We start from the raw sequence: 12,340 nt of genomic DNA on the forward strand, positions 1-12,340 counted from the left end.
CTGTACATTTTTAGAATAATTTAGATTTCTTGTTTTAAAATAGATCCGTTTTGTTTTTCCAAGGCACTATGCGTTCAAAGACAACTATCTGAGAGGGTACTTGATGGTGGTGGGGAACCAGCGGGAAAAGAAAGGAGATGAGAGTGCCTCTCCAGCAGTGAGGGTAGCCCATGACCTCCGCAGGGGAGGGCCAACTAAGTGAAAAATTAGACTCTGTCAACTTGGACCACTGTGTGGGACCCACTGCATAATCTGTGTGTCCCAGTGGAAAGCAAAATGCAGGGCCTTCAAAATTATTAAGAGGTTAAGGACAGCAAGAGTGGAACTCTAAGCCAAGGGTGAGGTGGGGTGGGGCAGGGCACTGGCCCCACCCATAAAGCCCCCCCTGCCTCTGTGAGAGCAAATGCCACACTCCCATTCCAAACACTTCTTGCTAGGTGAGTTACTTTGGGCAACTAGACCTTTGGTCCTTTTGATTGTAAAGAGGGTTAGTTAGAGGCTAGCAGGCGCTAATTCAATTAATATGCAAAAGCAAGCACTATTTTGATGAGTAAGGCGCCAAATAAATATGGGGATTATTATAATAATGGGCCATCTTAATATTTGTGTTCTTTATTTAATTGACCTCACAGATATTTATTTGGTACATAAACTCTTGACAGCCCATGGTCCACTGCCACCTTGTGCATTAAAACCAATTCCAAGCTTATTGATGAATCCTTAATCATGAGACCTGCCATCCCGTTTCTTGCTCTTTCCAGCTCCAGAGTAAAGTACTAAAGGGTAAGGCCAGAGCACTGGAGGCCCGTCACTAAAGCCATTTTTTCTTGCTGGGACTAGAGTTTCCGTCTCTTTGGGAGCTGAATCCTCACCCTGACTCCAGAACGTCCCCAGCAGCTGTAGGGCCCTTGGAAGGGGCGCCCTGAAATCATCCAGGAGGGCTCAGGGGTGAACGCTGTGGGCACGTGACTCTCCAGGATGTGGGAGACTGTGGGGTCAAGGTGACAGGGCTGGCACTTGGCTTGCAGGGCGGGGGGTAGGGGGGTGAGGGGGATTAGGAGAAGGGGGGCGCATCTAGTGGCTTGGATTTCTGAAGAGAAATGACTTTGGCGTTGCCTTTCTGTGCCCTCTGAAGCACCAGCCTTTCCAGACTTGCTGATTTACTCAAGCTTTGGGGGACCGTGGTACCCTAAGGCGACCGGCTGCCTGACCTAAGATTTATGAGCGGCTCCGAGGATGAGACAAGGTCCCAGTGTCTCGGTGACAACCAGGTCTTTGAGGAACAGCCGCGGGCCATAGCTGGGGAGAGGAAGGAGGCCTGTGGCTGGGGTGTAGAGCCTCTGAATTTTCTCCCTGCAGGAGTTGGGTGCCCGGAGCGCAGGCGGGCAGCCCCTCAGGCCATCAGCATGCAGGAGCCGCGCGCGCCTGTCCTTGAAGGGTTGCCCGCTGACCTTGCTCCGCTTTCTCCGGAGAAATCTCCCGAGCGCGAGGACGTGGCCACCGCGGTGACTCAGTACCCTGCGCGCCGCAAGCAAACGCTCCCTTCCAGCATGCCCAGCTTCTTTGCCGCGCCTTCCCCTTCCTGCCCCCCTTTTTAATTCCACGATTCAAACCTGGCGTTTTCCGCTCCACCCCTCCCCCTCTCCACCGCCCGCCAGTCATTCGCCAGCCTGTCCGGGTGTTTGGTCCCCCACCTCCCATCTGCAGAATTGAAGGCCAACCTTCGCGCTGCCTCGCTGCGGGCGCTGGGATCGGACGTGGCCGGCCGGGACAGGGCACTGAGCGGGGGGACTGCGATCAGGAGTCCGACCGGAGGGGGCGGTGCGCCGCGCTCTCGGGTGCACCAGCGGACGGCATCCGGGCCCCGCTCCTCATTGGTCGTCACCTCGGCGGGGAGGGGCCGCCCCGGGCCCGGGGCACCTGGAGTCGCCTCTCCGCAGGGAAATCGGCGGCTGCCGGGCACGGGCGCCCAGAGGTAGAGGCGTCCGGAGGGAAGGCCCCGGGCCGCGGCCGAGCTCCCCACGACCAGCTCTGCCCTGCCCGCCGCCCCGGCGCCGGCCACGCTCGGATGCCCCCTGCGCCCTCCCCGCGAGGCGGAAACTTTGCCCCGCCAAGTCCCCCGCCCGGCTAACAGCGCCGAGAGGCACCTGGTCGATCGCGCGCCCCGCCGGGGCCCCGAAACCCCGTGCGTGATTGCGGGGGCCCCCCGGCGTCCGGCGCCCGCCGCGCCCCGCCGTGCGCGAGCGGCCGCCAGGATGCGCTACGCGGATCCCTCGGCGAACCGGGATTTGTTGGGGAACCGAACTTTGCTCTTCATCTTCATCTGCGCCTTCGCTTTGGTGACCTTGCTGCAACAGATCTTGTACGGCAGAAACTACATCAAGAGGTAAGAAAGTCCGAGCGCGGGTGAGGGTGCAGGGAGCTCGCGGGCCAGTCCCCAGGTGGCGGCAGCAGCGTCGGCCCGGGCGTCCCCAGAGTCAGGCGCCCGGGTTGGGCACCTGGCCGCGAGCACGGCCGCGTTGGGTTTGGGTCCTGGCGCTCCGAAACGCATCTCTCCTCCCAGCGGCATGAGAGCGCCTGCCCTGCGTGGGCCGGAGGGGCCCAACAACTTTGTTCTCTTGTGAAAATGGGGGACAGGTTGGAATTCCGAGGGGCCACAGGAGTCAGATCGGTGTCCCCCAAATCTACGGCGCCATGGCCGTTTGGTTGGAGGGGAGGCTCCCTGGTGTGGAGGGCTCAAAACCGAACAGGATTACCCCGAGTCCTGAACTTCTGTGGGGGCTCCTGGGGGGAGAGCGGCAGGTTAGGTGGGGAGTGATAATGGGCTGGGACCGTGACTGGAATCGTCAGTTTTCATAAACCGGTAACCACTGTGCGTGTGAAACACAACCTGATTCCTCCTGTAGCAGATGGTTCTTTCTCATCCTTACACAGAAGGTCAGAGCGGCAGACGAAGTTAACTCTCCCCTCGTTGGGCTCTCTTCCCAGCCCACCCCATCCACCCGCCTTAAGAGAAAGAGCAGTAGGAGGATGTGTCACAGCCTGGGTCCCTGCGTGTGTGAAAATGCCAGCCAGTTCCTTCTGCTGGCCAGGAGAAATGCTTAGGGGTACTCTGCCTAGCTCCAGAGCTTGGGGATAGCGCTGACCCTAGGACGCTCCCACATCGGAGCCCCTTTTGGAAGAGCCTAGCTCTCCTTTCGTCTGTAGGTTTGTTCTTTGCTGCTGTTAGGCTACTCCCTTCCCTGTTCTTGTTCCTGTCCCCGTGCTGGGGAGTATGAGGCTCCTTGCCTGGGACATTTGCACTTAACCAGCCATGCACACCCCCCCACCCCCGCCACCTCCCCAGACAGCATTCTTCCCCCATGGAAGGCATCCGATGAGCTCTGCATGGTGCTGCTGGTTTTAAAGGACATTTTCAGAGTCCCCTGGCTGGCTTGGGTCTGCCTCCCCTTCTGGCTCCTACTGCTCCTCCAAGATAAGCCCATGCAAGGACTGGCGGGCCCCAGATGGCCTGCTTCTGCCCCGTTGGCCTCCACCTGCTGCACTTGTTTCCTCCTCAGCAGGCCCACTCTGGGTTCCTGGGCCCTGTTGGCACTTACTCAGTACTGCTTGGCCTGCTGGGATCCATGCTGCCTGGGTCAACAGTGAGAAAACATCTGTGTTCATGGTCAGTGCCAGCTCAACTCCTAACTGCTTGCTCTGCCACACCCTCCCTGGTCTTGGGTGGCTGGGCGAGCCACCGAGAGTTCAGCAGGCATGGTTGCCTCCCATCCCTCCCTCACACCGAGATCCTGACTCCCTGAATCTCAGAGGCCACCTCTGGGGCCTCACTCCAGGGGCATGGGTTCAGTCCAGTCAAGCAAGCAAAACTGGCCTGTACTCGATACGGGAAGGATGCTCTGGGAGTCTGTGGAGAAGCAGATGGTGTGATCCTGGTGTTCAGGAGGCCTGAGGTCTCTTTGGGGAAACAAATGGCCACGGATGAGCTAGTTAAGTCGTGAGTGTTAACCTCTCTGAGGAAGGACGTATGAATGGGCTGGAGTAGTTAAGGAAGACTGCCTAGAGGAGGTAGAACCTGAATGGGTCCATGTAGGAAGGGTGAAATTTAGGTGTGTGTCTGGGTGGGGGGTGGTGATGACATGCACAGCCAGAGCTAAAGAGCATGTAAGCAAATGTGCGGAGATGGAGCACCGCCTCCCTTCCGCTCTCCCATGCCCGGACCACCCACTCAATTGTAATGAGCCAACTGGGTGTGATTATTGGTCTGTGTCCGGTCTAGGAACACTTCCCACTTGAGTGTTCCCCAAACAGGTCTTGGGACAGCCTCATGAGAATCACCTGCAGGGGCCGCTCATACGTAGGTGCTTGGGCTCAGGATTGGACTCTCTGGGGGTGGGTCCAGTTCATGCTTGTTACCAGATCCCCACAGGGCTCCTAGCAAGCTCCCCCTGCTGCTCTAGACTCACAGTTCTCAAGGGAGAGCAGCATTACCCCAGGCAGTACCTGGAAACATTTTTGGTTCTCACACTGGGAAAGGAGAGAGCTGCTGGTGTCTTGCAGGGAGAGGCCAGGGCTGCTGTTAAGGATCCTACAACTGTATCATCTCCTTCCCCCAGGAAAGCATTGCCCAGCCCCAAATAGCAATAGGGCTGACATGGAGAAACCCCTGCTCTGGACCGAAACCTCCATGAGACAGGGTCCTCCACGCTTGGGTCCTACCTGCACACTGACCACCAAACATGGTGCCGGGTACATAGTAAACTCTCAATAAATACAGGATAATGAAGAAATGATTGAAAGTTGGGTGTGTGTGTGCGCACATGTGCACACGGGGTGTGTGTGTGTGTGTGTGTGTGTGCGCGCGCATGCACCTGTTTGCCCACGTGCGCCCCTGGTAATTGGAAGACACGGTGAAGAAACTGATCCAACTGGTAAAAGGGAGAATGTGGAGAACGGGGACAGATATAATGTTGGGTGAGTAGCTTCGGTGAGGTGCTTTGTGGATGGGGAAGGACAGATTGAACCGGGTTCCTTCACTCACAGGGAGCCGCATGTGGTCTTTGAGTAGGGTAATGATGGGATAAAAGCCTCTGGGGAGGAAGCCTATTCAGGCTCTGTACGGAGAGGTTAGTGATGGGGAAAGCCTGGGAGGCTCTTGTGACAGCCTGGTCCAAAGTGAGGAGACTGGTGCGGAAGGCAGATCTACTTTAGATCTTGGGGATTCCTGAAGGCTGCCATTTTTTGCTTCTATGCCGAGCTGGGGTAGTTGATGATGTATTCAGCAAAGCCTCCATTGTTTGCCACCTCACAGAGTGCTCAGGAGCACAGAGATGACAGGCTATTTCAGGGAGAATTCGGGCCAGACTTCACCAGAAGGGAGTGGGGGATGTGAGTCGGTATGTGTTCTTCCCTTGGACCCCTGGTCTCTGTCTGTGCTGTGTGGTCGCCACTTCTGGGGACAAAACTGTGAAGTTTCCCGTTGATGTTCTTGGCTTCCTCCTGTCCGTACTTGATTGAGCACGTACTTAATGAAGATTTGCTCTATGCTGAATACCACGCTAAGTGCTGAGGACAGTGGTGTGGCAGGCCCACACAGTCCAGGGTCTCTGGGGAGCTTGCGGTCTGCTAGGAAGACGGAAAGGCACATAATACAAACATAAGCCAAATTGGAGGTGTGAGCAAGGGCTTCCAGAAATCCGGAGGGACCCAGAGTGGATCAGAATGGCTTCAAGGTGCATGGAGGCATTTGAAATGGGTCCTAAAGAAAGGAAAACGACCCTTAGGCGTGGTGGAAGGGGAAGGAAGGAGGATAAGAGCCAGCTTGAATGAGGATAGCCAAGTGCCAGGGAGAGCTAAGTAATTCAACATAACTCAGATATCACAGCTGTGTACCTGGGGGCAAGGTGAGGCAGGCAGGGTCTGATTATGGAGAATCAAGGAGATGTGTGTGAAGAAGCATGTCTGGAGGAAAGAGGTAACAAATTTGAGTCTGGATCTGTTAGGAAACTCACTGCAAGGAGCTGACAGGGAGCTATCCAGCAGCTCCTTGGAAATGAGCTCCGGAACTGTGGGCAGAGAAGAGCCAGGCTAGCAATGGAGATTACTTAGTCACCACCAAAATCAGTGTTTTCCCAACTTTTATAATTGTTAGCCGCCATAAGAACTATGTTACACCCGGGGATCTAGAACACACTCACATACACATCCATTTGAAACAGCCGTTCTGTGAAACAATATTTGATCTTCTTATAAGAAATGTGCTTTAATATTTTCTATTCCACTGCATTTGAAAAATAAATCTGGCCTTTAAAAGGAAGGGAAATCTGACACATAACGTGAATGAATCTTTTTTTTTTCCCAACATGGATGAATCTTGAAAATGTTATGCTAAAATAAACCCAGCACAAAATGACAGACATTGTATGGTTCTACTTATACGAAGCACCTAGATTAGTCAATTCATAGGGACAGAAAGTAGAATGGTGGTTGTAGGGGCTGGAGGTGGGGTGGGAGTTAGTGTTTAGTGGGTACAGGGTTTCAGTTTGGGAAGATGAAAAAGTTTTGGAGATGGATGGTGGTGATGGCTGCATAACAGATTGGCTACACTAAATGCCACTGAACTGTAGACTTAAAAATAGTGAAAGTGGTAAATTTCTTTTATGTCTATTTCACTGCAATACAAAAGTTTAAAAAAATTATAGGGGTAAACCACCAAGTTGATTTTATAACTTGTTGGTTTGAAACCCTTTGTTAGAAAAGCACTGGTTCCATGATGAGGTTGGATGGGATCACCCAGGAGAGAGCAGAGTGAGGGATGATGAAGGTCAGGGCACAGTGGAGAGCCTTAAGGAATCCCCGCATCTAAGGGTCCAGAGAGGAGAGCTGTCTCTGGAAATTGAGGCTGCAGAGAGGAGAGGGGAACAGCTGTTGAGGAAACCAAGGGATGATGGTGCCAGGCAGAGGGTGGTCCCCTGTGACACACATTGCAGAGGGATCAGGTAGGATAAAATCTATCCAGATTTGGCTGTGTGGGTAAGGACAGGTCTGGGGGAGTGATGGGTCAAAAGGATTTTCTAGAATCAGGGCCATGGAAATGGTACCCTCTTCCTTTAAGTCCTCCACTGCTCCCAAGCTCCTTTGTGAGTGCTAAAATCTTCACATAAATTTTTGTCCCTAGAGTGCTGAGGACTAAAAGTACTTACACTTTAACAGAGGGGCAGGGAAAGGGCAGTAGTTTTTTTTCTTCTGTTTTGTGGTTGTTTCTCCTTTAGTTAGAAATAAAAGTCCTTGTAGATTTTATTTTATTTTATTTTTTTATAATCTGGTGTCAACCTGCCTTTTAAACTTAATCTCAGAGGAAGACCGGATGGGCTTGGGCCTCGCACGTCCTCTTTTTATGTCTTTCAGTGAAATTTTATAATTCTTCATAAAGAATTTGAACATTGCTAGGCTTATTTCAGGCTTCATAGCTTAACTGCTATTGTCAAAATTTATTTTTAAAAATTGTATTTTTGAAACATTTATATATAGTATATATACAAAAACATATACTAAAGTGTGTGTGTGTGTGTGTATTTATGACATACAGAATTTGTATAGCATTTGTAGCTAGTATATAGAAATAAATTTGATTTTCTTATGTTTTGATCTTATAAACAGCAACCTGGATAATGTATACATAATGACAATAATTTATCTGGAGAGTCTTCTGGGATTTCTGCATAGACTTTTTTTCCTTATATTGCAACCCTGTACCTTAATTATTTTTCTTGTCTTATTGAGCTGGTGAGGACCTTTGATATAAGGTTCAGTAAAAATGTCATAATGAATATCCTGGCCTTAATTCTGATATTTTTTTCTTTTTTAACTTTCTTTTTTTTTTTTTTAAAGATTTTATTTATTTATTTGGCACAGAGAGAGAGATCGTAAGTAGGCAGAGAGGCAGGCAGAGAGAGAGAGAGAGGGGAAGCAGGCTCTCTGCTCAGCAGAGCAGATGTGGGGCTCGATCCCAGGACCCTGAGATCATGACCTGAGCCGGAGGCAGAGGTTTTAACCCCCCGAGCCACCCAGGTGCCCCTTTAACTTTCTTTTTAAATAGATTTCTCCAAATATAATTTGCCTATTTGAAGTGTACAATTAAATGATTTTTGGTATAGTCACATCACTGTGTACCCATCACCACAGTCAATTTTAGAACATTTTCATTACCCCAAAAAGAAACTAGACTTCTTAACCATCATCCCCCAGTACTCCCACTTCTAGCTGTAGGGATGTACAAACACTAATGCATCTTCTGTCTCTATAGCTTCGCTGTTCTGGACATTTTCTACAAATGGAATCATATGATATGTGGTCCAATATGACTGTCATCTTTCTTTAAGCATAAGATTTCCAAGGCTCATCCATGTTATGGCATGTGTCAGTACTAACCTTCTTTTTCCCTTTTTAAATATTTATTTATTTATTTATTTATTTATTTGAGATAAAGAGAGAGCACATGAACATGGGCGAGGGGAGGGGCAGAGACTCTCCAGCAGACTCTGTGCTAAGACTCTCTGCAAGCCCCCTGACGTGGGGCTTGATCTCAAGACCCTGAGGTCATGACCCGAGCTGAAATGAAGAGTTGGCTACTTAATGGACTAAGCCACCCAGGTGCCCAATACTACATTTCTTTTTGTTGATGAATAATATTCCATTTATAAATATACCATATTTTGTCGGTCTGTTCTTCAGTGATGGAAATTGGGTTTTTGTTTTCACTGTTATGAATAATGCTGTGATGAGCATTTGTGTCCAGGTTTCTGTATGGACATGCATTTTCCTTTTTCTTCGGTATATACCTACAAGTGGAATTGTTCTGTCATATGGTAACTCTGTGTTTTACCATCTGATTGCCACACACTTTTGCAGTTGCCACACTCCTTTCCAAAGTGGTTTTGCCATTTTATACTCCCTCCAAGAGGTGCATGAATTTTCCAGTTTTTCCCTATTTTTAAAAACACTCATTGTTATCTTTTTGGTCATAGCCATCTTTGTGGTTTTGAAGTGGTATTCCGTTGTGGGTTTGATTTTGTATTTCTTTGATGACTAATGATGTAGAACATACTTTCATGTGCTTATGGGCCATTTGTATGTTTTCTTTGGAGACATGTCTATTCACATCCTTTGCCCATTTTTAAATTGGATGATTTGTCTTCCTCTGATTGAGATGTGAGAGTTCTTTATAGCTTTAATATAAGTCCCTTATGAGAATAAGATTTGCAAAACATTTCTCTTATTCTAGGGGTTGTCTTTTTACTTTTTTGATGATATCCTTTGAAAATTTTTAATTTTGATGGATTCTAATTCATGTATATGTATGTCTGTATATATATATAGTTGTTGCTGCTGTTGGTTGCTTGTGCTTTAAGTGTTATTTCCATTAAATCACAGCCTATGTACATTGCCCAGTGTCACAAAGATTTATCCCTGTGTTTTCTTCTAAGAGTTTTAAATTTTTTTATTTTTATTTTTTTTAACATTTAAAAAAAAGATTTATTTATTTATTTGACAGAGAGAGCTCACAAGTAGGCAGAGAAGCAGGCAGAGAGAGAGGGGAAAGCAAGCTCCCTGCTGAGCAGAGAGCCCGATGCGGGGCTGGGTCCCAGGACCCTGGGATCATGACCCGAGCCGAAGGCAGAGGCCTAACCCACTGAACCACCCAGGTGCCCCTTTTTTATTAACATATAATGTATTATTAGCCCCAGGGGTACAGGTCTGTGAATCGCCAGGTTTACACACTTCACAGCACTCACCATAGCACATACCCTCCCCATTGTCCGTAACCCAGCCACCCTCTTCTAAGAGTTTTATAACTTCAGCTCTTATGTTGATGTCTTTGCTCCATTTTGAGTTATTTTTTGTATAGTGTATGATTAAACCTGATTTTAAGGAGAATTATGGTACAAGTGTCTCCATTGAATATATCTGCTTAAAATTTTCTTTTGTTTTTGTTTATGTTTTGTAGATAACCTCTAAGATATTAAGACTCCCTTCTGGAGTATGCGAACAAGTTTTGTTTACTTGTGTCACCGTATTTGGATATTCATTTTATCAGATGCTTTTTCTACCTCTATTGGGTGATATGTAGTTTTTTGCCTGTAATTTTTGATGTGATAAGTTACATTAATAGATGTTCAACTTATAATTTGGGGGCTAAATCTAGCTTGTTCATGGTGTATTATTTATTTTCTATGATGTGAGATTTTGTTGGCCAGTATTTTATGTAAGATATTATATCTCATTTTACTGAATAATATCAGCATCTCATCTTCTTATAGAATGCAGTCTCTAGTCTTAAAACCAGTCTTGTAAAAGGAGTCGGGAATATTCCCTCTTCATTCTGTGGGATGATTTATACAGGTCTGAGATCATCTATTCTTTGAAAGTTTGGTAGAACTCGCCTGTACAGCCATCCACACCTAATGTTTTCTAATGGGAAGACTGTAAGTTACTAATTCCATCTCCTTAATGGTTAAGGATGATTTCTCCAACCACACAGGAGCCGAGGCTGGGTCTATTTCATCCTGCCTTTTGTAGAGCAGGCTCTCCTCTATGCTACCTTCCCTCCAGCCTTGCTCTCTCCTGTGCTCAGAGGGTGCCAATCTGGGCTGCCTGCATGTGGCTGGTGCAGGCCTGAGACCTGAGGATATGAAACTGGGTCAAGGAAAAGCACAACCTGACTCCATGCTTTATCTGAAGTTGTGTGCGAAGGCTCTCCTTGCAGAACCAACCCTCCTGTTCGACTGCCCTGAGAAACAGGCACAGCACAGGAGATGGGACAGCAGGGGTGGGAAGGTCTATCCACCTTCCCCTTCTGAAGGGGACGAGTGCCTTGCGGGGACCTGGTGGGAATGGATGGTCCCCCAGAGAAGAGAAGGGATGCTGAGCTGACTGGCACCGGGGTGTTGTGCTGCGCCGGCGGGATGACCTTCTTGTTTTGCTGATCAGAGCAAGCTTGTCTTGAGAATCTGATGCAGGGCTGGGATTAGGGTGAGGGAAGCCTGGCACCCAGGGGACAGGACTCAAGGAGGCCTCCCTCTCACGGGTGTGCCTTGCACCTGTGTGAGTCTGAAGGGTAGGGGCCGCCTTTAGTTTTGGCCCCTGGGAGCCTTGCTTGCCTCAGTCCAGACCCGACCCTGACCTGCTGTGCGCCCAGGCTGCACTTAGTCATCTGTCAGCTGTCTCTCCCTTTCCCAGATGACCCTAGTGATGCAGTGCTGTTCTCTCACTCTTCTCCCCACCCCTCTTTCGGTTCCATTCTTTTCTTTTCGGCATCCCTACTTATCAGGCAAATTGTACCTCTTAAAGGACTTAGCATCTCTTCTGTGACTTATCCAGGCCCACTCACTTCTCCTCTAATACCCTCTCATCCAGAACTTCTCAAGTTTGGGCCTTACTCCTATGTGTAGGGGCCCCTGCCCCTCCCTACCACACACCTGAAGGATCCATCAGGTAATGATACAGATTATTAACATTCCTTAAGTGTTCATGAGCCAGCCTCCGACCTAAGGAAATAATCCTAAGTGAGGATTGTTTCATGTAATCCTTACAGGAGTCCTGTTAAACAGATACAATCATCCTCCTTTAAAACTCACTCAGAGAGGCGAGTAACTTGTATAAGGTCACATAGCCTGCAAGACCCTTAAAAGAGATGTTTTATCCATCTCTGCATTCCCAGGACCTAGCACAGTGCCTGACATTAATTGCTGGACAAATGGATGCACAAAGGGAACCGCTCGTGGCGCCTGGGCAATGCATCCAGCTCGTGATTTCCGCTCAGGTCATGACTTTAGGGTCGTGAGATGGAGCCCCACTTCGGGCTCCATGAGTCTGCTTGTCCCTCTCCCTCTGCTACCCACTCTAGCTCTCTCTAAATGAATGAATGAATGAATACCTTTTTTTTTTTGAAGGAACCCCTAAACTTCTCCTAATAATTGTCAAACATCAATTAAATGTGCACTCAGCTTCGTACTGGGGGATAAAGGGATGTGATAAGGAATTATTAGATGTGATACATGTTCTTAAGGAGCATAGAGCAGACATAAAGAGACAAACCTGAAAAATATGTAAAACTGTACAAATGAACTTGCAGTTGTGTGGCATAGGCGATAAAGTTTGTAGGGTTCAAAGGAGACAGCAGTTGACTGGTGAGTAGCCTGCCAGGACCTGATGTGGGCTTTGGGGAGCTAGTGTATTTCAGGGGGTGATTCTGGGGGACAGGCTGGGGTGTTACGACTGCAGGTGCAGGGATGGAAGTCACAGACGGCTTTTGAACTTCCTTTTATTCCCTGGTGCTCTG

The 12,340-nt window shown here is 48.9% G+C and overlaps 1 protein-coding gene across 6 annotated transcripts in view; it reads left to right on the forward strand.

Annotated features, from left to right (window-relative positions):
* Positions 1–1,927: 1,927 nt before the first annotated feature.
* The window catches only part of ST8SIA5 (ST8 alpha-N-acetyl-neuraminide alpha-2,8-sialyltransferase 5), a 61,988-nt gene continuing 51,575 nt past the window's right edge, over positions 1,928–12,340 (forward strand). For 5 of the 6 annotated variants that reach the window (XR_007121976.1, XR_007121977.1, XR_007121978.1 and 2 more), the window contains exon 1: positions 1,928–2,386. Coding sequence is in view for 2 of the 6 variants with exons in the window: in XM_047698146.1 (XP_047554102.1) it covers positions 2,256–2,386 (131 nt within the window). In the remaining 4 variants the exon portion in view is untranslated. The remainder of the gene's footprint in view (positions 2,387–12,340) is intronic. The other variant, XM_047698147.1, reaches the window with a different exon arrangement.

This window comes from Lutra lutra, chromosome 12 (assembly GCF_902655055.1).
Source record: "Lutra lutra chromosome 12, mLutLut1.2, whole genome shotgun sequence".
In the NCBI taxonomy this organism is placed as follows: Eukaryota; Metazoa; Chordata; class Mammalia; order Carnivora; family Mustelidae; genus Lutra; species Lutra lutra.